We start from the raw sequence: 27,864 nt of genomic DNA on the forward strand, positions 1-27,864 counted from the left end.
CTCCCTCAAAACATCTGTGTCATTGTGTTGTGACAAAACTGCACATTTTAGAGTGGCCTTATTATCCCCAGCGCAAGGTGCACCTGTGCAATGATCATGCTGTTTAATCAGCTTATTGATATGCCACAACTGCAAAGGAGAAATGCTCACTGACAGGGATATAAACAAATTTCACCACAACATTTGAGAGAAATAAGCTTTTTGTGTGTATGGAAAATGTCTGGGATCTTTTATTTCAGCTCATGAAACACAGGACCCACACTTTACATGTTGTATTTATATTTTTGTTCAGTATAGTAAAACCACTGACTGACCGTTAGTAGTATATTTTACTTACAGGAAACGATAAAGTACATAGGTTTATACAGTTGAAGTCGGAAGTTTACATCCACTTAGGTTGGAGTCATTAAAACTTGTTTTTCAACCACTCCACAAATTTCTTGTTAACATACTATAGTTTTGGCAAGTCGGTTAGGACATCTACTTTGTGCATGACAGTCGTCATTTTCCCAACAATTGTTTGCAGACATATTATTTCACTGTATCACAATTCCAGTGGGTCAGAAGTTTACATACATTAAGTTGACTGTGCCTTTCAACAGCTTGGAAAATTCCAGAAAATGGAATGGCTTTAGAAGCTTCTGATAGGCTAATTGACATAATTTGAGTCAATTGGAGGTGTACCTATGGATGTATTTCAAGGCCTACCTTCAAACTCAGTGCCTCTTTGCTTGACATCATGGGAAAATCAAAAGAAATCCGCCAAGACCTAAGAAAAAAAAATGGTAGACCTCCACAAGTCTGGTTCATCCCTGGGAGCAATTCCCAAATGGCTGAAGGTACCACGTTCATCTGTACAAACAATAGTCTGCAAGTATAAACACCATGGGACCACGCAGTCGTCATACCGCTCAGAAAGGAGACGCGTTCTGTCTCCTAGAGATGAACGTACTTTGGTGCGAAAAGTGCAAATCAATCCCAGAACAACAGCAAAGGACCTTGTAAAGATGCTGGAGGAAACCGGTACAAAAGTATCTATATCCACAGTAAAACGAGTCCTATATCGACATAACCTGAAAGGCCTCTCAGCAAGGAAGAAGCCACTGCTCCAAAACTGCCATAAAAAAGCCAGACTACGGTTTGCAACTGCACATGGGGACAAAGATCGTACTTTTTGGAGAAATGTCCTCTGGTCTGATGAAACAAAACTATAACTGTTTGGCCATAATGACCATCATTATGTTTGGAGGAAAAAGGGGGAAGCTTGCAAGCCGAAGAACACCACCCCAACCATGAAGCATGGGGGTGGCAGCATCATGTTGTGGGGGTGCTTTGCTGCAGGATGGACTGGTGCACTTCACAAAATAGATGGCATCATGAGGGTGGAAAATAATGTGGATATATTGAAGCAACATCTCAAGACATCAGTCAGGAAGTTAAAGCTTGGTCGCAAATGGGTCATCCAAACGGACAATGACCCCAAGCATACTTCCTAAGTTGTGGCAAAATGGCTTAAGGACAATAAAGTCACGGTATTGGAGTAGCCATCACAAAGCCCTGACCTCAATCCCATAGAACATTTGCGGGCAGAACTGAAAAAGCGTGTGCGAGCAAGGAGGCCTACAAACCTGACTCAGTTACACCAGCTCTGTCAGGAGGAATGGGCCAAACTTCACCCAACTTATTGTGGGAAGCTTGTGGAAGGCTACCCGAAATGTTTGACCCAAGTTAAATAATTTAAAGGCAATGCTACCAAATACTAATTGAGTGTATGTAAACTTCTGACCCACTGGGAATGTGATGAAAGAAATCAAATCTGAAATAAATCATTCTCGCTACTATTATTCTGACATTTCACATTCTTAATATAAAGTGGTGATCCTAACTAACCTAAGACAGGGATTTTATACTAGGATTAAATGTCAGGAATTGTGAGTTTAAATGTATTTGGCTAAGGTGTATGTAAACTGACTTTAACTGTACATAATATCGAGGACAAATTACGAGACTGGAAATAAGGTGTCTGGTTCGTGGATAGCTTTGCTCAGAATGAGGAAGCAGCACCAAGGTCAAAGTATACTATACAGTGCGTTCAGAATGTACTCAGACCCCTCACCCTTTTCCACGTTACAGCCTTATTCTAAAATGTACTAAATAAATAAGCAAATCTACTCACAATACCCCACAATGACAAACCGAAAACAGATTTTTTGAAACATTTGCAAATGTATTAAATATAAAAATACCTTATGTAAATAAGTATTCATACCCTTTGCTATGAGACTCGAAATTGAGCTCAGATCCTGTTTCAATGGAACCATCATCCTTGAGACGTTTCTACAACTTGATTGGAGTCCACCTGTGGTAAATTCTATTGAATGGACATGATTTGGAAAGGCACACACAGTTCCCACAGTTGACAGTGCATGTCAGATTCGAAGGAATTATCCGTATTTGTATTTATTATGGATCCCCATTAGCTGCTGCCAAGGCATTCACAGATTTCCCAACACACTGTGTGTCCTCAGGCCCCTGCTCCACAAATCTACAGTACAAAATCCATGTGTGTGTGTGTATGCATCTTTGAGATGCTTCATAGTCCCCGCTGTTCCATAAGGTGTTTTTTTCATCCGTTTTATTTTTAAAATCTAATTTTACTGCTTGCACAAGCTAATTGATGTGAAATAGAGTTCCATGTAGTCATGGCTCTATGTAGTACTGTGCGCCTTCCATAGTCTGTTCTGGACTTGGGGACTGAAGAGACCTCGTGGTATGTCTTGTGGGGTATGCATGGGTGTCCGAGCTGTACGCCAGTAGATCAAACAGACAGCTCGGTGCATTTAACATGTCCATACCTCTCTTAAATACAAGTAGTGATGAAGTCAATCTCCCCTCCACTTTGAGCCAGGAGAGACAGACATGCATATTATTCATATTAGCTATCTGTGTACATACAAGGGCTAGCCGTGCTGCCCTGTTCTGAACCAATTGCAGTTTTCCTAAGTCCTTATTTGTGGCACCGGACCACACGACTGAACAGTAGTTAAGGTGCGACAAAACTAGGGCCTGTAGGACCTGCCTTGTTGATAGTGCTGTTAAGAATGCAGAGCAGTGCTTTATTTTTGACAGATTTCTCCCCATCCTAGCTACTGTTGTATCATTATGTTTTGACCATGACAGTTTACAATCTAGTGTTACTCCAAGCAGTTTAGTCACCTCAACTTGCTCAATTTCCACATTATTTATTACAATATTTAGTTGAGGTTTAGTAAATGATTTGTCCCAAATACAATGCTTTTAGTTTTAGAAATATTTAGGACTAACTTATTCCTTAACAAAGAGTGGGTGGCAAGTGTTGCAGTCATTTCAGTCGCTGTAGTAGCTGACATGTATAGTGTTGAGTCAGCCGCATACATAGACACTCTGGCTTTACTCAAAGTCAGTGGCAATTCATTAGTAAAGATTTAAAAAGTAAATGGGCCTAGACAGCTGCCCTGGGGAATTCCTTATTCTACTTGGATTATGTTGGAGAGGCTTCCATTAAAGAACACCCTCTGTGTTCTGTTACAAGTAACTCTTTATCCACAATATAGCAGGGGGTGTAAAGCCATTACACATACGTTTTTCCAGCAGCAGACTATGATCGATAATGTCTAAAGCCGCACTGAAGTCTAACAAAACAGCCCCCACAATCTTATCATCAATTTCTCTCAGGCATTTGTGTAAGTGCTGTGCTTGTTGAATGTCCTTCTCTATAAGCATGCTTAAAAAGTTTGTTGTCAATTTGTTTATTGTAAAACAGTATCTAGATTGTATCTGGTCAAACACAATTTTTCCCCAAAAGTTACCTAAGGGTTGGTAACAGGCTAATTAGTCAGCTATTTGAGCCAGTAAAAGGGGCTTTACTATTCTTAGGTAGTGGATTGACTTTTGCTTCCCTCCAAGCCTGGGGGCACACAAATTCTAGTAGGCTTAAATTGAAAATATGGCAAATAGGAGTGGCAATATCATCCACTATTGTCCTCGGTAATTTTCCATCCAAGTTGTCATTGTTGATACACAATTTTATCACCTCTTCTACGCTAACTTCATGGAATTTAAAATGACAATACTTGTCTTTCATAATTTGGTCAGATATACTTGGATGTGTAGTGTCAGCATTTGTTGCTGGCATGTCATGCCTAAGTTTAATGATTTTTTTAATTGGCAAAATTAGCAAAGTAGTTGGTTTTGTGATGAATGAGCCATCTGATTCAAATAATGATGGAGCCGAGTTTTCCTTTTTCCCAATATTTCATTTAAGGTGCTCCAAAGCTTTTTACTATCATTCTCTATTTCATTGATCTTTGTTTCATAGTGTAGTTTCTTCGTTTCAGTCACATGATTTCTCAATATGTTTGCCAATCGGTTGTGCAGCCCGATTTGCCATTCCTTTTGCCTCATCCCTCTCAACCATACCATTTTTCAGTTCCTCATCAATCCTAAGGGATTTAACAGTTTTTTTGTTGTCATTTTCTGAAATGGTGCATGCTTATTAGCAACTGGAATAAGCAATTTCATAAATGTGTCAAGTGCAGTGTCTGTTTGCTCCTCATTACAGACCAACAGATTCTTTACATCAATAACATAGGAATCACTACAAAACTTCTTGTATGACCTCTTATACACTATATTAGGCCCAGCCTTTGGAACTTTGGTGTTCCTTGATTTGGCTACTATATTGTGATCACTACATCCAATGGATACTGCTTTCAAGTACATTTCTGCAGCATTAGTAAAGATGTGATCAATACATGTTGATGATTTCTTTCCTGTGCTGTTTGTAACTACCCTGGTAGGTTGACTGATAACCTGAACCAGGTTGCAGGCACTGGTTACAGTTTGAAGCTTTTTCTTGAGTGGGCAGCTTGATGAAAGCTAGTCAATATTTAAAAATCACCCAGAAAATATACCTCTGTTGATATCACATACATTATCAAGCATTTCACGCTTGGTGGTCTACAGCAGCTTCCCACCAGAATGAGGCAGATGAACCCGTAGCCATATTACTTCAACAGTATTTGACATGAGATCCTCTAATCTTTACAGGAATCTGGTTCAGAAAATAAACAACACCTCCACCATCGGCATTTCTACATTTTCTGTAAATGTTATAACCTTGTATTGCTACCACTGTATCAAAGGTATTATCTAAGTGAGTTTCAGAGATATTCTGACTACGAATGTCATCTGTTACTAGCAAATTATTGATTTCATGAACCTCGATCCTTAAGCTACATATGTTAACATGGGCTATTTTGAGCACTTTTCTTCTGGGATGCTTACTTGCTTGCATTGCTTTACTGGGAAGCTTTGCAGCAGTAGATGTGCTCATGTTCTTTATGTTAGTGCAGGGTGAGCTGCTCACAGTGGACTTCCTCCTAGGTCACACCGGCTTAGTGCTAACAGTTTAAATCTGGTTCATAGTTACATGATTACTGCATGCAATAGCTGTTGGATCAGTAGAGGCATTCAGGGCAGTTAAAGGGACATAAATTAGGTTACTTACATTGTGTCTACCAACGCCCCTGGTGTAATGTATATTTGCTGAAGCATTATGACAACTCTGCGTCACAATGGTAGGGATTAGCTAAACTGGGCTGGGGTCATTGATAAGGCATTGTCTCAACGCAGCCTTATAGAGCTGTGAAAGGATCCAGGATCCCAAATGATTTGGATGGATCCCGTCCTCCTTATAAAACGTGTTTTGTTTCCAAAAGGTATCGAAATTGTCAACAAAAGTTACACCCATTGAGCTGCAATAATCACGTAGCCAGTTGTGAAGAGAAAGAATCCTGCTAAAGCGTTCAGTGCCTCGATTCAGAGAGGACACAGGGCCAGAGATGATGGGTCTCTTGTTAGTGTCTAGCAGAGTCAATCAGCTCTTTAAAATCCAGTTTCAACTTTTCAGAGCTGCCCTTCACAATGTCATTAAAACCCATATGGACTACGATAGATGTCCTGACGTAGTACATTCGAGAGCAGCTTAGTAAATGTCATTTTCTCGAGCTTCGGGATAAGGCATTGTTTTTGCACCAGGAACGGTTACATTTCTTACCATGGAGCTGCCCAAACATCACGGCTGGCGAGAAGGATGAGGAAATCCGTCCACTCCCACGCTTCGAAGAACCCTTTACGGATGAGCGAGTGGCAGGATAACTTGAGCCTGTTGTTCCCGGCACCTGGTGCAGGCCTCCGACAGATGGAGAAGCCCGCTCGATCCACATCCACATCCATAGAGCTCCAAGACAGGATTGTGTCTGCAGCATTGAAGGTCCCCAAGAACACAGTGGCCTCCATCATTCTTAAATGGAAGAAGTTTGGAACCACCGAGACTCTTCCTAGAGCCGGCCGCCCGGCCAAACTGAGCAATCGGGGGAGAAGGACCTTGGTCAGGGAGCTGACCAAGAACGCGATGGTCACTTTGACAGAGCTCCAGATTTCCTGTGTGGAGATGGGAGAATCTTCCAGAAGGACATTAATCTCTGCAAAACTCCACTAATCAGGCCTTTATGGTAGAGTTGGAAGATGGAAGCCACTGCTCAGTAAAAAAGGCACAACAGCCCGCTTGTAGTTGCCAAAAGGCACTTAAAGACTCTCAGACCATGAGAAACAAGATTCTCTGGTATGATGAAACTCTTTGGCCTGAATACCAAGCGTCACGTCTGGAGGAAACCTGGCACCATCTCTATGGTGAAGCATGGTGGTGGCAGTATCATGATGTGTGGATGTTTTTCAGCAGCAGGGACTGGGAGACTAGTCAGGATCAACAGAGCAAAGTATACAGAGATCCTTGATGAAAACCTGCTCCAGAGTGCTAATGTCCTCAGACTGGGGCGAAGGTTCACCTTGCAACAGGACAATGACCCTAAGCACACAGCCAAGACAACACAGAAGTGGCTTCGGGACAAGTCTTTGAATGTCCTTGAGTGGCCTTGAACCCAATCGAACATCTCTCCTGAATATACCTGTGCAGCGACGCTCCCCATCCAACCTGACAGAGCGAGAGGATCTACAGAGAATGGGAGAAACTCCCAAAATACAGGTGTGTCAAGCTTGCAGGGTCATACATAAGTATTCAGACTTTGTTGAAGTGGGTAAGTGTGATGAGTAAATAAAATAAAGCATTTTTGCTTTGTCATTATGGGGTATTGTGTGTAGTTTGAGCGGGAAAAAAACAATTTAATCCATTTTAGAATAAATGCTGTAACTTAACAAAAATGTGGAAAGTCATGGGGTCTGAATACTTTCCGAATGCACTGTATATACACAAAAGTATGTGGACACCCCTTCAAATTAGTGGATTGGCTATTTCAGCCACAACCGTTGTGGACAGGTGTATACATTTTCATTTTTTATTTCTTTTTTAATTGAACACACAGCCATGGACCATAGACAAACATTGGCAGTAGAATGTGGCACCGTCATAGGATGCCACCTTTCCAACAAGTCAGTTCGTCAAATTTCTGCCCTGCTATAGCTGCCCCGGACAACTGTAAGTGCTGTTATTGTGAAGCGGAGCAACAACGGCTCAGCCGAAGTGATAGACCACACAAGATTACATAATGGGACCACCGAGTGCTGAAGTGCGTAGAGCATAAAAAAATGATCTGTCCTTGGTTGCAAAAAACTCAGTACAGTGTTCCAAACTGCCTCTGGAAGCAACATCTGCACAAGAACTGTTCGTTGGGAGCTTCATGGGTTTCCATGGCCCAGCAGCCGCACACAAGCCTAAGATCACCATGCGCAATGCCAAGTGTCGGCTGGAGTGGTGTAAAGCTTGCCACCATTGGACTCTCAGTGGAAACACGTTCTCTAGAGTGATAATCACGCTTCACCATCTGGCAGTCTGACGGACTAATCTGGGTTTGGCGGATGCCAGTAGAATGCTACCTGCCCCAATGCAGTGCCAACTGTAAAGTTTGGTGGAGGAAGAATAATGGTTCGCTGTTTTTCATGGTTCAGGCTAGGCCCCTTAGTTCCAGTGAAGAGAAATCTTAACGCTACAGCATACAATGACATTCTAGATTATTCTGTGCTTCCAACTTTGTGGCAACAGTTTGGGGAAGGCCCTTTCCTATTTCAGCATGACAATGCCGTCGTGCACAAAGTGAGGTCCATACAGAAATGGTTTGTCGAGAGCGGTGTCGAAGAACTTGACTGTCCTGCACAGAGCTCTGACCTCAACCCCATCGAACACCTTTGAGATGAATTGCAACGCTGACTGTGTGCCAGGCCTAATCGCCCAACATCAGTGCCCTACCTCACTAATGCTCTTGTGGTTGAATGGAAGTAGGCCCCGAATTAATGTTCCAACATCTAGTGGACAGCCTTCCCAGTAGAGTGGAGGCTGTTATAGCAGCAAAGAGGGGACTAACTCCATATTAATGCCCATGATTTTGGAATGAGATGTTCGACGAGCAGGTGTCCACATACTTTTGGTTTCATGGTGTACATTACCAACCAGAGCTCCCAAATTACAGTCTCCCCCTTGTGGTGACACTTGGTATAAACACTTCCAATGTAATGTCTGGAGGACGTACAGTATATTCTTAAACATAATATTTAGTTAGAAAAAAATAAGTCGCACATCTCTTAAATAAAATAAAACATAAAATGAACACAACTGTGACCATACATTTGGTGTGCATCGCATAGGCCTACGTCTTCTTACCTTCCATCTTCCAGAGCACTTCTTGGAAAACTCTGAAAAGTTCACTGGGATCTCTGGATTTTTCTTTTTGTGTTCTTCTCGGCAGGTTTGAACAAAGTAGGCATAGGCAGACATCTTGCCCTTTGGCTTACGAGCGTCACCCTTGGCCATCCTGAAAAATGGTGGATGTTCTCTTGCACCAGCAGAATATCTTCCACCAGCTCCTACAAGACGGACAGACATTAAAGCTTAATTTAACACTTACTCTGGAGTCGGGATCCTGAGTAACACAGTGTCAGTTGTAACAACTAAATAACTCAAATTAGAAACCACTTTGGTGGCCGGTATTCAATGTGTTAATGTTTGGGTAGTGTTTTTTCTGTAGGATGTTTTGTTTGAATCCATAAATTATATTTTGTTTTATTGACCCCCCCAAAAATTGAGCCCAAATACCTCATAATTGCAGCTCAATTTTATTAATTTTTTTGACCTGTGGAACAATCTCAATGTATCTAATCATGCAATAATTATCAGCAAGAAGAGGTCTTTTGATTTGTTTAGTTGATTACCGACCAGTAATTGTTGTATTTTCTCACAAGACTCAGATTAGAAAAATGTTACAATTGACCTCTTACATAAAATGTTATGGTATGATATTTAGACCTATTTACAAAATGTCACTTCTTTACATCAAGTTTTCAGTACAACTAAGATGATAATACCTGGGGGAAAAAAATAATAATCTTATCCTGTTGTTTTGGTCAATATGACATGCCTAAAAGATGGTCAATTTAGTGTATTTTCATCCAAATATATCTGTTAATTTTTCAGTTACATCTAATTTTCCAGTTGAAGGCTGTTACATTTAACCCTGCAGCTTGATACATTTAACCCCGCCTTTGGGGTCAATTGTAGCATTTTGACTTCCACCACTTTGGGTTGAATTGTAAATGACTGGTACACTACATGACCAAAAGTATATGGACACCTGCTCGTCAAACATCTCATTCCAAAACCATGGGCATTAATATGGAGTTGTTCCCCTCCCTTTGCTGATATAACAGTCTCCACTCTTCTGGGAAGGCTTTCCACTAGATGTTGGAAGATTGCTGCAGGGACTTGCTTCCATTCAGACACAAGAGCCTTAGTGTGGTCGGGCACTGATGTTGGGCGATTAGGCTTGGCTCGCAGTCGGTGTTCCAATTCATCCCAAAGGTGTTTGATGGGGGTGAGGTCAGGGCTCTGCGCAGGCTAGTCAAGTTCTTCCACACCGATCTCAACAAACCATTTCTGTATGGACCTCACTTTGTGCATGGGTGAAATGACATGCTGAAAAGGGAAATGGCCTTCCCCAAACTGTTGCCACAAAGTTGGAAGCACAGAATCATCTAGAATGTCATTGTATGCAGTAGCGTTAAGATTTCCCTTCACTGGAACTAAGGGGTCTAGCCCGAACCATGAAAAACAGCCCCAGAACATTATTCCTCCTCCACCAAACTTTACAGTTGGTACTACGCATTGGGGAAGGTAGCGTTCTCCTGGCATCCGCCAAACCCAGATTCGTCCATCGGACTGCCAGATGGTGAAGCGTGATAAATCACTCCAGAGTTTCCACTGCTGCAGAGTCCAATGGCGGTGAGCTTTACACCACTCAAGCCGACGCTTGGCATAGCGCATGGTGATCTTAGGCTTGTGTGCGGTTGCACGGCCATGGAAGCCCATTTCATGAAGCTCCCGTAGAACAGTTATTGTGCTGACCAGTTATTGTGCTGACATTGCTTTCCGAGGCAGTTTGGAACTCGGTAGACATTTTTTACGCGCTATGCGCTTCAGCACTCTGCTGTCACGTTCTGTGAGCTTGTGTGGCCTACCACTTCGCGGTTTAGCCGTTGTTGCTCCTAGACGTTTCCACTTCACAATAACAGCACTTAAAGTTGACTGGGGCAGCTCTAGCAGGGCAGAAATTTGACTTACTGACTTGTTGGAAAGTTGGCAGCCTATGACGGTGCCACGTTGAAAATCACTGAGCTCTTCAGTAAGGCCATCCTACTGCCAATGTTTGCGCATGGAGATTGCAGGCTGTCTGCTCGAATTTATACACCTGTCAGCAACGGCTGTGGCTGAAATAGCCGAATCCACTAATTGGAAGGGGTTTCCACATACTTGTGTGTGTGCGCGCGTGTCCTAGAAATGTAGTTACAGTGTGTTATGGTAGCCAGTGGTTGAATCGGGCAGGAGCTCACCGGAGCCGAGTACCAACACCTCCGATTTTCTACAGCTCGAGTTCCTGCATCTCTTACGGAATATCAGCTCAAAAGTATTGCGGAGTTCGTTCACCTTAATATAAACAGAAGGCCTGCCAGCACTCAAAATTAAGTCAAGCATTGATGATAGCGGAGATATTTTGTTTGTATAAAAATGATCATCAAAATCTACATGTAACTCTAATAATCTTTTCATAAATAAAAGACTGAAAGTGTTACTTTGTTCCCTGGTCTCGCCTATTATTTAGCCATCGCCTAGCCCAGTTTCGACAAACTTCGTCTTGCAGTATAACACTTAGCCATCGTGCAACTTAATTACCAACCTGTGTCTGTGCCCGTTTGGCTATGCTTTCCCCACGCCTAAGGGCATATCCGTGATCGGTAGATGGTTCTGATTGGGAAATCCTAGCATCTGAAATCAGGAATTCCTAGTTTCTTGTTCACTATTCGGCGAAGCAAACTGTAATTTCTCCAATCAGAACCATCTACTGACCATGGGCAGATATACCGTGCTACGTGGGAAAAACATTGCCAGACAGGCAGACAGGCCAGTAATTAAGTCGCACGATGGCTACGTGTTATTACACTACTAGACTGAGAACAATTTCTGTCTAGAAGCTGGGCTAAACTATCACCACCGAGGTAAAGACAGTTTCAAGTTGGATATTCAACGGATATTCGAGCTTTCAAACCTCAATAGCTTTCAAACCACTTGAGCCACAGACTCCAAATAAGTGTCATGATGTTGGAAAAATTGTGCACAACATTGCACAGGTCTTACTTTCACGAGTTGGACATTAATTCACTTTCCAAAGCTAATAAACATGTGGAAATGTGAGCAGCATTTTGTATTCCTAGTTGAATTAGTTAGGGAGCATAAACAAAAGTACAAACTTTTTTTACATTCGAATTTCAATAGCTCATTGGTCATGTGACCTACTTGACTCAAACAAGGTCCAGAATGTCCACTGTCTACCCTTCTATATTGCACACCCTTTAGTTTGTCCATTTTCATCACAAGATTTTACATGAATTTTTCAAAATGTAAAATTTCAATAGCTCCTTGGTCATGTGACCTAGTGAGTGACTTCAAACAAGGTTCAGAATGTACACTCAGTCGGCCTACACATTGCACACCCTTTAGTTTGTCCATTTTCATCTCACATGATTTCACATTAATTCTTTAAAATTTCCATAGCTCCTTGGTCATGTGACCATGGGACTTCAAACAAGGTTCAGAATGTCCACTGACTATACCTTCATATTGCACACTGATGTTTGTCTACTTTCATATCATGCTATTAGACTTAAATCTGTAAGCTTTGCAGTCCTTCATTTCACATGGGGTGTTACATTTTTTGGGGGAAGTTAACAAAATGTTCTAGCCTCGCAATAACCATCTTTCACATGGACACTGAAAAGATCTGCAAATGGCTGCATGTGATGATAAGGTGAAAGAATCCTTTTCATAGCATCACTTTCATATACTGTACATTAAGACAAATCCTTCTACGTTGAGTATTAGAACGCAGTTTACATAACCTGATAATGACTTGATATTTGAGTGCATTCACAACAAGCCACCTGCAGACAACTTACAAAATGCAATAGTGCATTTGAGGGTTGGTTTTTCTGATGAAAAGAGTTATTTGATGCATGGCCTACTATTTCTAACTGGAAAAATAAATTCCCACGTCTTTTGTGAGTAAAATCCTTTAGGTACATTTTTGTGAAGAGGTATGAGGGTTGTGATATGGGTCATTTAATAGTAAAATCATTTAAGGGATCAATACATTTCTATATTGCTTCCCCAGTATCTGCATGAACCATCAGGCCAAGTGTTTTTGGTTGACCCTACTGGACAGAAAGAGAAGGAGGAATCAGAACAAGCTCCATTCTAATTCAGGTCTTAGTTATTCCATTGTAGTGGATCTAATACATATTAGCATTTTACATTCATAAGTGTAATCATTTTTTATGACATACTGTGATAAACTCTTGGCTGCTGGCTCTGTCACTTTCAGACACACTTTCAGACAGAGCAGACTGAAAGGGGAAGGGTAGCTCTTGACTTGAACCACAGGGGTTCCCTGTAAAGAGAGAGTAATCCAAAAGTCACAGACACACCCCATGACTTTCAATTGGCACCATTGACCTGTATGTATTCTCTCCTGATTGGCCCTGTGTTGCACAGTCTGACTAAAGTGCCAGAGGTATGAGGAGAGACATCCTCCTTTGTATTTATGGGAACAAATATTTCCTAACACTTTGGATCCTATTCTTGGAAAGTTAGAAGACACAATGCATCAATGCAAAAAAAAAAAACAAAAAAAAAAAAATACTTATTATTGTCCCTGAGTAACCTCAACCTTGTGGGTCTGTGGGTGTTTGGGCCAATAAAGTGCCAACTCAATTCTACCACTGACTAGTCTCTCATGCCCCTATGAACGGGGACACAGGGCAATAGTTTGAAATCTAAACCAGTCCTTTTTTACTGGTGTACACTAACCCCTAATTGGGACTCTTTTCTTGAGACATAGTAGCCGTTTACCAGATAAGAAGTCAAGAAGAACAAAAACTAAATTGTTGTAAGGGTGTACAAACAAAATGTTTTTCTACGGTGTGAAGAAATGAATACGACCCTTCATTCCCCACCAGGTTATGATGTCATCGCACAGGCCCAGTCCAGCACAGGGAAGACTGCCACGTTCGCCATCTCCATCCTCCAGCCACATTGTCATATCCATTCTGGATTCTGAGTGGAAAAATCATAGCTGAAAAATGCCTCTATGTATGTGTATACATTTTCCCCCCAAGACAGAACTGCCAAAGGGGGTGGAGTTGCAATCTACTGCAGAGTTCTGTCATGCTATCCAGGTCTGTGCCCAAACAGTTCGAGCTTCTACTTTTAAAAATCCACCTTTACAGAAATAAATCTCACTGTTGCCGCTTGTTACAGACCCCCCTCAGCCCCCAGCTGCGCCCTGGACACCATATGTGAATTAATTGCCCCCCATTTATCTTCAGAGTTTGTACGGTTAGGTGACCTAAACTGGGACATGCTTAACACCCCGGCCATCCTACAATCTAAGCTAGATGCCCTCAATCTCACCCAAATTATCATGGAACCTACCAGGTACAACCCCAAATCCGTAAACTCAGGCACCCTCATAGATATCATCCTGACCAACCTGCCCTCTAAATACACCTCTGCTGTCTTCAACCAGGATCTCAGCGATCACTGCCTCATTGCCTGCGTCCGTAATGGGTCTGCGGTCAAACGACCACCCCTCATCACAGTCAAATGCTCCCTAAAACACTTCAGCGAGCAAGCCTTTCTAATCGACCTGGCCCGGGTACCCTGGAAAGATATTGACCTCATCCCGTCAGTAGAGGATGTCTGGTTATTCTTTAAAAGTGCTTTCCTCACCATCTTAAATAAGCATGCCCCATTCCAAAAAAATGTTTTAACCAGGAACAGATATAGCCCTTGGTTCACTCCAGACCTGACTGCCCTTGACCAGCACAAAAACATCCTGTGGCGTACTGCATTATTATCGAATAGCCCCCGCGATATCCAACTTTTCAGGGAAGTTAGGAACTTATCGGCAGACTCAACAGCCTTGGTTTCTCAAATGACTGCCTCGCCTGGTTCACCAACTACTTCTCAGAGTTCAGTGTGTCAAATCGGAGGGCCTGTTGTCCGGACCTCTGGCAGTCTCTATGGGGGTTGCACATTCTATGGGGGTTCAATTCTCAGGTCGACTCTTTTCTCTGTATACAACAATGATGTCGCTCTTGCGGCTGGTGATTCTCTGATCCACTTCTACGCAGACGACACCATTCTGTATACTTCTGGCCCTTCTTTGGACAGTGTTAACTAACCACACAACTCTCCTTCCGTGGCCTCCAAATGCTCTTAAATGCAAGTAAAACTAAATGCATGCTCTTCAACCGATCGCTGCCCGCACCTGCCCGCCCGCCTAGCATCACTACTCTGGACGGTTCTGACTTAGGTATTTGTAGTTGTCCACATATTCTAGGTGTCTGGTTAGACTGTAAACTCTCCTTCCAGACTCACATTAAGCATCTCCAATCCAAAATTAAATCTAGAATCAGCTTCCTATTTCGCAACAAAGCCTCCTTCACTCATGCTGCCAAACATACCCTCGTAAAACTGACTATCCTACCGATCCATGACTTCGGCGATGTCATTTACAAAATAGCCTCCAACACTCTACTCAGCAAATTGGATGCAGTCTATCACAGTGCCACCCGTTTCGTCACCAAAGCCCCATATACTACCCACCACTGCGACCTGTATGCTCTCGTTGGCTGGCCCTCGCTTCATATTCGTCGCCAAACCCACTGGCTCCAGGTCGTTTATTTCTCCTTTGCACCCCAGTTTCTCTACTTGCACATTCATCTTCTGCACATCTATCACTCTAGTGTTTATTTGCGAAATTGTAATTATTTCGCCACTACGGCCTATTTATTGCCTTACCTCCATAATCTTACTTCATTTGCACACACTGTATATATATATATATATATATGTTATAGACTGTACATTTGTTTATTCCATGTGTAACTCTGTGTTGTTGTTTGTGTCACACTGCTTTGCTTAAACTTGGCCACGTCGCAGTTGTAAATGAGAACTTGTTCTCAACTGGCTTACCTAGTTGAATAAAGGTGAAATATATATATATATATATATATATATATATATTTTTTTTAATACTGTATTTGGGAATGTCTTATGTCCGTCCTACATGTAGTGTTGGTACATGGAATATTCCTCAACTGCATATATCATAAATTGCTATTGCAAATAGAAGTATTATGTTCAACAACTGACATGTTCAGATATTATTTTGACAAACACACTTTGGTGCTTACAATTCATTGTCTATTGTCATAGATTTGGTGGACTCTGTCATCTGTGATCTTTGTGATATGGCTTTCTTTAAGCACGTACTGACGAAACTGTCACTTAATATTTATTTTCTTAAAGTCTACAAACGCTCTACATTTATTCACTCTGATAGGGTTGGATCCTATATGCTACTTTTATTATTGTCCTGTAAGTGGTTCAGCGCCTATAATTTAGGCTGTGTGTAGAATAAGATAAAGGAAATTACTTCTACTACTAGATTATAGGGATAAGGAAAACAGCATACAAATTTGGCTTGTGTATTAATTTTCCTATAACTAATCAGAATTACATTATGTTTACATAAAAAAAAGAGAATACTTCGAAATAAGAAGATCCTGCCATGGAAAAGACAACTGGGTGGACATAAAGTGGAGAGGGGAAATAACTCACACCATGCAGCAGGACACCTTCAGCTGTGGGGTCTTTGTAATGCAGGATTGATAGGTATATTTTCAATAAGGAATGGTTAGCTGTTATGTGACAATTAGGTCAAAAACTCTATTTTATTTTTTGGTGTAGATGGCCAAGGAAGTTGCACAGAACTTCCCCAACATCCCCTCCCAAATTGATATGGAACCTTCAAAAACACATGGAGCAACTGCGAAAAGAAATGGCTGAGGATATACTAAAAATGTCTGGTATGTAATGACATTTCATTCAAAGTAAATGTAAATTCTTTATTTTTATGTAGTTGTGTGGGACAGCCATATGTTCAGTTCATGCCTATGATTTCAGAGTTCAACAAAGCCAACAACTGCTTCATGTATGCCACTGATAAAGAACCTGGATGTGGCCCAAAGACTGACTGGGTTAGTAACTTTATTTAACATGTTTATAATCTTTTGACAACAGTGACGGCATGTAAGACAATTTATGATATAACACAATGGATGGCTAATTCGTCATAGTGCATTGATATTATTTATAACGAATTACGCTTTGTTTTGTTTTAGATTGAATGCTTTGCATGCCAACGGTGGTTCCATGTGCTGTAACTAGGAATGATCAGCTACAAGACCCTGCTAGGTAAAGTCCCCCCTTATCTCAGCTCGCTGGTCACTATAGCAGCACACGCTCCAGCAGGTATATCTCACTGGTCACCCCCAAAGCAAATTCCTCCTTCGGCCGCCTCTCCTTCCAGTTCTCTGCTGCCAATGACTGGAACGAACTACAAACATCTCTGACACTGGAAACACTTATCTCCCTCACTAGCTTTAAGCACCAGCTGTCAGAGCAGCTCACAGATTACTGCACCTGTACATAGCCCATCTATAATTTAGCCCAAACAACTACCTCTTCCCCTACTGTATTTATTCATTTAGCTCCTTTGCACCCCATTATTTCTATTTCGCACTTTCTTCCATTCCAGTGTTTTACTTGCTATATTGTATGTACTTCGCCACATGGCCTTTTTTTCATATCTCTCTCTCTCTCTCTCTCTCTAAGAAAAAGGGTAAACACTGGACTGAACCCCCTAATTATCAAACTAATATTAATGTACAATATAGAAGATACATGACTAGAGGTTATGCAATATGGGTGTATATCCACTGCACGCTTCTTAGGCGTGTAATTGACATGACCAAGGAGCTATTGAAATTTTAAACTATGAAAAATGTACGTTACACAGCGTGATTTTACAGTACAAACAAGAGTGTGCAATATAGAAGGGTACATTCTGCACCATGTTTGAAGTCACATGACCAAGGAGCTATTGAATTTTTACATTTTGAAATATTCATGTAAAATCTTGTGAGATGAAAATGGACAAACTAAAGGGTGTGCAATATAGAAGGGTAGTCAGTGGACATTCTGAACCTTGTTTGAGTCCAGTAGGTCATATGACCAATGGGCTATTGAAATTCAAAAATGTAAATAACTAATTTAAAATAGTGCAAGATGTAAATTGACAGAAAATAAATGTGTGCAAAGTGTGTCTATGCCATCGGGTTAGCTAGAACCAGTTTTGAAAGTTTTAGGAGTAATGGTTAAATAGCTATTGAAATTTGAAACCTTTGATTTGTCACTATGTTGACAGTCCCTAACTGCTGTTGGTGGATGTATGGAAAACTACAGGCGAATATCCAACCTGAAACTATCTTTACCTCGGTACCATCACCATGATACTTCTGTGATGGGAAATAATTGACAGCTTATACTGAAAAGTATTTAGAGGCAAGATGTCTAGATGTTCTCATAATATAAGTCTAGTGCGATGACGGTGTCATGGAATGTACCTTGAAATATAGTTTCATCTGGTTATTATTCCTTTAATCATATTTTGTTGGTGAGCCCTAGCCCTTGATCATGACTCTCGGTTCCATTACATTACACATAAGACGAAGGTGTCTTTTGTACAGGGGGAGTTTCGTTAAGAGTCCTGACGCTCGGTCTGAACATTAACAGCGAGAAATCATTTTAAAACGAACAAAAAGGTTAAATTGATACACACCTTTATAGGGTTCCCACAGGGCCATACTGTAACTCAATGTTACATTGTTTGCTTAAGGAAATTCAGATGGAAGACAGAGGAGACCACCTGTGCTAATTGTGCTCCGAACACCTGTGTGTAGGCACAACTCAGGAAGTGTAGTTTCGTAAGATGGAGGCACCAATAGCTTTATGGATATGGGCAAAATGGCTACATTAATTGTATCTTTTTTATTTGAAGGATTCTTTCTCACTGATGAAAGCCATATGTTTCGAAAGCCGTATCGCAAGTGATCATTGACATTTCTTAACATTAAAACAGAGTCAGGATTGTAGTTCACAAGTCAGTGGTGGGCAAAGCTAACTACTGAAAACTGTTTGGAGAAAGCAGGAGGCCCCCCTACAGTTTGAGAGCTAGGTGAACCCACTCTCACCCACAGAGTTAAAAAGTACGGTGCATTCGGAAAGTATTCAGACCCCTTGACTTTTTCCACATTGTTAAGTTACAGCCTTATTCTAATATGTATTAAATAAAATGGTTTTCCCCTCAATCTACACACAATACCCCATAATGACAAAGCGCATTACAGTATTCAGACCTTTTGTTATGGAGACTCAAAATTGAGCTCAGATGCATCCTGTTTCCATTGATCATCCTTGAGATGTTGCTACAACTTGATTGGAGTCCACCTGTGGTAAATTCAATTGATTGGACATGATTTGGAAAGGCACACACCTGTCTATAAAAGGTCCCACAGTTGACAGTGCACGTCAGAGAGTCCTAGGAAGGGAGGAGGAAATGGCGTCCGTGCTTGAATCTGAAAGCGCGGCAAGTGAAGTGTGTGATAATGAATGGAAAATTGTGAAATCAAAGAATGGAACAAAACAAGCAAAAGTTGTAGTAGAAGACAAGGACCGGTCCAATAATGCATTTCCTATTGGACGAGGAGATTCATTTGGGAAATCCATTTGTAAATCGAGGACTGTGAAGAAAGCAGTGGGAAAGGCAGATTCAATCAAGGTGACTAGAAGCGGCCTTGTTTTGGTTAATTGTGTCGATGAAGAGCAGAAGAAGCGTAAACTGGATCTGGCAAAATTGTCCACGTCAGAAGTAACATGTATTGATCTTCGGAGCAGGGCACCTGCCAAAGGAGCTATAGCTAGAGTCTCATTGGATATAGACGAGTACCTTAGTCAGAAAATCCCAGGAGTTGTCAGTGCATGTCGCCTGGTCCATATGGTAAAAGGAAGGAAGGAGAAAAGCCTGTCGATAGTATTGTTGTTGGAGGAGACTCTACCTGAATGTGAAGCTTGGATATGTGAGGTATGCTGTGAGAGCATGTGTCCAAACCATTATAGCGTGGAAATTGTAAAGGATATGGTCACGTGTCAAATGTTTTCAGATGGGAAAAGTATGATATTGAAGAATCTGTGAATGGAAAATGTTGCAACAGTGGTGTGGATCATACTCCAGACTTCCTAGAGTGCCCTGTTAGGGTGAAAGAAGTCGAGGTGTCAAGGATCAGGGCTGTGCAGCGGGTCTCCTATGTGGAGGCGGTGAAGAGAGTCAAAGGGGCAAAAGGCAACAGTGTTGAAGATATGGCGGTGGATGCATTGCAACCAGTTGCTAGTGTTAAGGCAATCAGGTTATCTGGATACACTCATTGTGAAGATGGATTGTGGCATTTATAGCCACAGTGATTAAATCGTACAGTACAAAGTCTAAGAAGTCCAAGAAGCTGGATATCATATTTACAGCCGGGAAATTTTTGGGGCTCCAAGACTTCACAGCAGAAGCACTACAAGGGCTATTGTTGCTAGGAAATGTCCAGCCATCACAGGAGGCTTCTGAGGCGGTGTTGGGACCTGATTAGAATTAGTTGTTTTTTTTGTAGTATACATACAGTTGAAATCAGAAGTTTACATACACTTAGGTTGGAGTCATTAAAACTAGTTTTTCAACCACTCCACAAATTTCTTGTTAACAAACTACAGTTTTGGCAAGTCAGTTAGGACATCTACTTTGTGCATGACACAAGTAATTTTTCCAACAATTGTTTACAGAGATTATTTCACTGTATCACAAATCCAGTGGGTCAGAAGTTTACATACACTAAATTGACTGTGCCTTTAAACAGCTTGGGGAAAAAAAAAATCAGAAAATGATGTCATGGCTTTAGAAGCTTCTTATAGGCTAATTGACATCATTTGAGTCAATTGGAGGTGTACCTGTGGATGTACTTCAAGGCATACCTTCAAACTCAGTGCCTATTTGCTTGACATCATGGGAAAATCAAAAGAAATCAGCCAAGACCTTAGAAAAACAATTGTAGACCTCCACAAGTCTGGTTCATCCTTGGGAGCAATTTCCAAACGCCTAAAGGTACCACGTTCATCTGTACAAACAATAGTACACAAGTATAAACACCATGGGACCACGCAGCCGTCATACCGCTCAGAAAGGAGACGCGTTCTGTCTCCTAGAGATGACCGTACTTTGGTGCGAAAAGTGCAAATCAATCCCGCAACAACAGCAAAGGACCTTGTAAAGATGGTGAAGGAAACCGGTACAAAAGTATCTATATCCACAGTAAAACGAGTCCTATATCGACATAACCTGAAAGGCCGCTCAGCAAGGAAGAAGCCACTGCTCCAAAACCGGCATAAAAAAAGCCAGACTATGGTTTGCAACTGCACATGGGGACAAAGATCGTACTTTTTGGATAAATGTCCTCTGGTCTGATGAAACAAAATTATAACTGTTTGGCCATAATGACCGTCGTTATGTTTGGAGGAAAAAGGGGGGGGCTTGCAAGCCGAAGAACACCATCCCAACCGTGAAGCACGGGGCTGGCAGCATCATGTTGTGGGGGTGCTTTGCTGCAGGATGGACTGATGCACTTCACAAAATAGATGGCATCATGAGAGAGGAAAATAATGTGGATATATTGAAGCAACATCTCAAGACATCGGTCAGGAAGTTAAAGCTTGGTCGCAAATGGGTCTTCCAAATGGACAATGACCCCAAGCATACTTCCAAAGTTGTGGCAAAATGGCTTAAGGACAACAAAGTCAAGGTATTGGAGTGGCCATCACAAAGCCCTGACTTCAATCCTATAGAAAATTTATGGGCAGAACTGAAAAAGCGTGTGTGAGCAAGGAGGCCTTACAAACCTGACTCAGTTACACCAGCTCTGTCAGGAGGAATGGGCCAAAATTTACCCAACTTATTGTGGGAAGCTTGTGGAAGGCTACCTGAAAAGTTTTACCCAAATTAAACAATTTAAAAGGCAATGCTACCAAATACTAATTGAGTGCATGCAAACCTCTGACCCACTGGGAATGTGATGAAAGAAATAAAAGCTGAAATAAATAATTCTCTCTAGTATTATTGACATTTCACATTCTTAAAATAGAAGTGGTGATCCTAACTGACCTAAGACAGGGATTTTTTTTTACTAGGATTAAATGTCAGGGACTGTGAAAACTGAGTTTAAATGTATTTGGGTAAGGTGTATGTAAACCTCCGACTTCAACTGTACATACATACACTACAAAAAAAAAGCAAAACGTAAGGGTTAAAAAATAAATTTTTATTATATATATTTTTTTTTAACCCCAATGTTTTGCTTTTTGGGATCCTTATTAGCCATCCGCAACAGTAGGTGGCGGAATGTATATATAATTGTTACATTATACTGAAGAAGAAGTCAGACCAAAAACCAAGCCAGCGGGTTGAAGGAATTGTCCGGAGAGCTCCGAGATAGGATTGTGTCGAGGCACAGATCTTGGGAAGAGTACCAAAAAATGGCTGCAGCAGTGAAGGTCCCTAAGAACACGGTGACCAACATCATTATTAAATGGAAGAAGTTTGGAACCATCAAGACTTTTCCTAGAGCTCGCTGCCAGGCCAAACTGAGCAAATCGAGGGAGAAGGGCCTTGGTAAGAGAGGTGAGCAAGAACCTGATGGTTACTCTGACAGAGTTCCTCTGTGGAGATGGGAGAACCTTCCAGAAGGACAACCATTTCTGCAGTACTCCATCAAATCAGGCCTTTATAGTAGAGTGGCCAGACAGAAGCCACCCCTCAGTAAAAAGCCCATGACAGCTGCTTGGAGACTAGTCAGGATCGAGGGAAAGATGAACGAAGCAAAGTTTAGCGAAAGCCTTGATGAAAACCAGGACCTCAGACTGGGGCAAAGGTTCTTCTTCCAACAGGACAACAACCCTAAGCACACAGCCAAGACAACACAGGAGTGGCTTCGGAACAAGTCTCTGAATATCCTTGTGTGGCCCAGCCAGAGCCCGGACTTGAACCGGATCAAACATCTCTGGAGAAACCGGAAAATAGCTGTGCAACGACACTCCCCATCCAACCTGACAGAGTTTGATTAGATCTGTAGAGAAGAATGGGAGAAACTCCCCAAATACAGGTGTACCAAGTTAGTAACATCATACTCCATGCTTTAAATCAGTGCCAAAAGTGCTTCAACAAAGTACTTAAAGGGTATGAATACTTATTTAAATGTGATATTGAAGTTTTATTTTATTTTTAATTTGCACACAAAAATATGTTTTTTTGCTTTGTCATAATGGGGTATTTTGTGTAGCTTGATGAGGGGAAAAAAAACAATTGAATCCGTTTTAGAATAAGGCTGTAATGTAACAAAATGTGAAAAATCAAGGGGTCTGAATACTTTCCAAATGCACTGTATCAGATTTTTAGATAACTTTAGGTAGTATAGCTTTCTAAATTAATTAGAGACATTTAGTCATATGATCCACCACCAAAACACGAGATTAATTTGAATAAATTATTTTTAGTGAGAGTGTTGGTGATGCAACTCATTATAGTCCTACTTGCGGATTGAAGAGAATTCCACACCAGGAATTATTCACCTTCCATTTTGTGAATTGTATTCTCATGACAGAAACTGTCCTTTAATTTTAACAGCTTTTTGAGTTTTGTGTTTTTTTCCCGTCACAAATAGATCCATTAGGCATATTTTAACACAAAATTCTAAAGGCGCGCTTGTATGGGGACTAGGCTATTTGATGCCGTATGAAGAAGGGTGGATCTGCTATAGCAGTCCATTGAATAAAATGGCCTCTGTTCCACTGCTAGGGAAAGGTTTAGTAACAAAGCCACACAGCCTCGGATTACAAATGTCACGGGAGCAATGTCAATGCATTACCTACGTTCTGATCTCAAACGTTTGATATTATCTGAAAAATGTATATTTGTATTCCTACATGTAGCCCATCTATAGGCCTACACTTCATTTTCAAAAGCGGACATTTCATCAGTTTGTCAAAGTTCTCCAAGCACCGCCCGGCGTCCAGCAGAGCTGTCAGTAACAAAAGCCTGTACAAGCCAGCCATGACTGGTATATCGATGGTAGCACCGTGTCAAACACTGCAAACCGAAACGCAAAATATATATTTTTTTAATGTATCGAGGGAACTAAAGTGCAACTGAGATTAAAACGAAATGGTGTCGTTTCATGAGATTGTCAGACTTTAAAAACATTTGATGGCTGATTGTGGTCTTTCTTAATGGCTTAAATAGCAACCCATTTTAATGCATTAAATATCCAACAATTAACAGTCTAAAAATCAATAATATTTAATGGAACAAATTACAATGCTTTTCAACATACAAATATCCCGATAATCTACGACCCCCCCAAAAAAACAGAAATTAGGCCACTAGCTAATTAATTTAACTATTTATGAATAAAGTATGAACACATTGTAAAGAATGAGAAACATTATCCAAACATGCATTTCTTACAGGCTGCCAATATATTACAAACAATTGCTTTCAATAGGACCTGTGGTCTGCCTACCTGTGTTGCTTGTTATAGCGCAGTCAGTCACACGATCCCACGTCGGTTCGCTTAGGCTTTAATAGCGGAGTACACAGCCTCGCGCTAACTCACTGCGAGACCGGTCTGATTGGATAGTCGATTTGAAATAACCTCTAGTATGGATTGGTTTAATTCACATCAATTTGGAGAGCACATACAGCAGGCTATTTATACTGTATATAGCTGACATTCCAACTTCAATTGGACCAACACGCAAAACGTCATGCCAATACCATGCGTTTGTTACAACAATGTGAAGCATATTTTCTTCGGTAATAGAATACTCTTCACAAATGGGTATATTAACATCATGTGCGAAAATGTAGCCTGTCGACATTTTGTATGTGGTAAATTAAATACGCAATATGACGTTTATTTAATTAGCCTAATTGAAAACTACCACACACTTTAGGCCTATATCATGAAGGGAAAAGTAGGAAGAGAAAATGATGAGACTGGAACATTCTGTTGGTGACTTGCTTGAATAGCAGGCTAATGATTGCTTTGCAATGGTTACAGTTAGCCACTGTCACTGATTCCTTCCAAACCACTCTTTGTTGAATGTGCGATTTCCAACTTGTTGTGTAATGTTTATGTCCAATGGCCAATGAGCACCAATATGTTTTATCTATAATTTCTCATTATTTCTCTTCATATGACAAGGATTAAAAAGGATTTGCCAGTAGATTGTCAACTTGATTCATGATGATGACTGCTAGCTAAGATTTTGAAAGTATGATGTTGACATGATCAGTCCAATCAAAGCTACTGTACATGATTTGATGTCATCTTATCTGTGGCTAATGACCTTGAGCCTTCTTGGATGGACACTTCTAATGTAACTCTATGGCAGCACCCAAGGGGCTAGAATTTTCTAGCTCTACCCTTAGACTTGGCGGTGACGTAGAGTCCCCATGAGTGACAGAACACTGAGCCAATCACGGCGCAACACTCCGTATTTACTGCTGGCTTGCCCCACCACCACAGAAAGCACTGAGCTAGGCTGAAATTCCTGCATTTTGGAGCTGCCTTACTCAAGAAAACAAAAGAGACCATGTTTGTATGCGGCTTTATTAACTAAATTATATATATTAGTTTGGAAACTGATTTGTGACTTGTATTAAATGCCAAAACAACACGCAAAACAGGCAAGCCCCCCCCCCCCCCCCCGCTGCACTGAATGACGGGTCGTCACTGATCCTTCCGCTCGGCAGGATACATTCTCGAGTAAGAATTGCAGATTAGTCCCTTGTACCGGGTAGTGCTGCGACTGACCCCTTTAAATAGCTGCCGCTGCACTACTCCCACCTCTTCCTTTTCTCGGCTCATTCCAGAGAGGATTTGCTTGGTAAGCACTCTGTTAGAGTGTATAAACGCAGAAGTATGCCCACAGCTATTCAATAGTTTAGAGCAGCTAGCTAGCCTCTCCACCTGGGTGCTCTGCTGTCCCCCCACTCGGTTTGGCTTGTGCCATCTCAATTGGGTTTTGTCCTTCTATTTAATTACTTGTGACAGTGTACCAACCAGGGCGATACTCGGTTTGGTCGACCAGTACTGTGGTGCTGAGGGTTTGTCCTAGTTGTCTGTGTCTTGTCTGTCCACCGGAACCCTCCCGGTTAACCTTCGGCTTCGGGGACCGCGACTAACCCCGCAAGTTCAGGAGTCTGTATGTTTCATTCCGGCAGGCTTGCAGTTCTCCCAGGAGAGTGAATCACGTGTCACTAGGTGCACCATGCTTATCTCTCACAGGGTGCAGCCATCTTGCCTAGACTCTTGTGTGTTCCACAGTGAATGAGCTATGCAGTAACTAGCTTAATAAGAATGGCCTAGTGCGGGACTAAGCACACTTATCACATCCTGCCAACATCCCCACAAATAGTAGAATAAACTATAACGTAGCTTGAGTTACAGCCTACCCACACGTACAGTATAAGCAAAGATTGAGCTAACGTGTGTGAGAGTTTGTGTGCTCTGCCCCTCCTCCCATGATCAGGCAGTTCACACCTCGTTTACATATTCCCTTCTTCCCTTCCCTGCAAGATGGCGCCAACAGACATGGCAGCTCTGCGTCTAGCTCCTAAGCAACTTTGCAGTATTTTGTTTTTTTCGTGTTTTATTTCTTACAATATTAGTCCAGAAAGTTTGTGTTATTACATACAGCCGGAAATAACTTTTGGATATCAGAGCGGCATTATGACTTTCCCGAATTTAATTCTTTGTTCGTACCCCCCAGGGTAATTGAACTTATCCGAAAGGCTGCTCCAAGACGCCACCGGCGGAGAAGAGGTATTCGGAGTTGACTTCTTGTCCGACTCAGGAGGCGTGCTCACCATCCACCGCGTCCGAGTATATTACTCGCTAATGTTCAGTCTGTGGACAATAAAGTAGACGAGCTCAGGGCAAGGATCTCCTTCCAGAGAGACATCAGGAACTGTAACATACTCTGTTCCACGGAATCATGGCTCTCCCCGGATATACTGTCCCTGTCCATACAGCCAGCTGGGTTCTCAGTATATCGTGCAGCCGGGAATAAAGAACTCTCTGGGAAGAAGAAAAGAGGGGTTAACTATTAACTACTCATGGAGTGTTTGTGATAACATATAGCATTGGTGCCCAGGACATTGATCGCGGTCGACCGGTCAATAAAAGTTTTAAAAACGTATGCACTAAAAATGTACATTTTCGCAATTCACCTCGTTAGGAAGAGGGTGGAAAAAGTAGCTCCTATGTAACTAAAGTCTGGGCACCCCTGACGTACAGAAACTCAACCTAGAATACCTCACAATCAAATGCCGACAGTATTACCTCCCAAGAGAATTCTCTTCGGGTTATAGTCACAGCCATGTTTATTCCCCCTCAAGCCAATACCACGACGGCCCTCAAGGAACTACACTGGACTTTGTGCAAACTGGAAACCACATATTCTGAGGCCACATTTATTGTAGCTGGGGATTTTAACAAAGCAATTTTGAGGAAAACGCTACCAAAGTTCTATCAACACATTGACTCTAGTACTCGCACTGCTAAAACACTCGGCCACTGCTACTCCAACTTCCGGGATGCCTACAAGGCCCTCCCCTTCCCTCCTTTTGGCAAATCAGATCATAACTCCATTTTAAATCATCCCTTCCTATAGGCAAAACTCAAACAGGAAGTACCCATGCTAAGGTCTATTCAACGCTAGTCTGACCAAATCGGAATCCGTGCTTCAATATTGTTTTGATCACGTGGACTGGGATTTGTTCCAGCTAGCCTCTAAGAATGACATCAACGTATACACTGACATGGTGACTGAGTTCATCAGGAACTGTATAGCGGATGTTGTTCCCACTGTGACTATTAACCTGTTAGGGCTAGGGGGCAGTATTGACACGGCTGGATAAAAAAACATACCCGATTTAATCTGGTTACCACTCCTACCCAGTAACTAGAATATGCATATACTTATTACATATGGATAGAAAACACCCTAAATTTTCTAAAACTGTTTGAATGGTGTCTGTGAGTATAACAGAACTCATTTGGCAGGCAAAACCCTGAGACATTTTCTGACAGGAAGTGGATACCTGATGTGTTGTATTACCTTTAAACCTATCCCATTGAAAAACACAGGGGCTGAGGAATATTTTGGCACTTCCTATTGCTTCCACTAGATGTCACCAGCCTTTACAA

At 41.6% G+C, this 27,864-nt stretch overlaps 1 protein-coding gene across 3 annotated transcripts in view; it reads right to left on the reverse strand.

Annotated features, from left to right (window-relative positions):
• The window catches only part of LOC106602948 (high mobility group protein B3), a 48,324-nt gene that overhangs the window by 5,073 nt on the left and 15,387 nt on the right, over positions 1 to 27,864 (reverse strand). For 2 of the 3 annotated variants that reach the window (XM_082974416.1, XM_082974415.1), the window contains exons 2-3: positions 24,172 to 26,733; positions 8,714 to 8,916 (exon numbers count right to left, since the gene is read on the reverse strand). In XM_082974416.1, the coding sequence (XP_082830542.1) occupies positions 8,714 to 8,863 (150 nt within the window). In that variant the 5' untranslated portion in view covers positions 8,864 to 8,916; positions 24,172 to 26,733. The remainder of the gene's footprint in view (positions 1 to 8,713; positions 8,917 to 24,171; positions 26,734 to 27,864) is intronic. The other variant, XM_014195994.3, reaches the window with a different exon arrangement.

This window comes from Salmo salar, chromosome 04 (assembly GCF_965601325.2).
Source record: "Salmo salar chromosome 04, fSalSal1, whole genome shotgun sequence".
Lineage (NCBI taxonomy): Eukaryota > Metazoa > Chordata > Actinopteri > Salmoniformes > Salmonidae > Salmo > Salmo salar.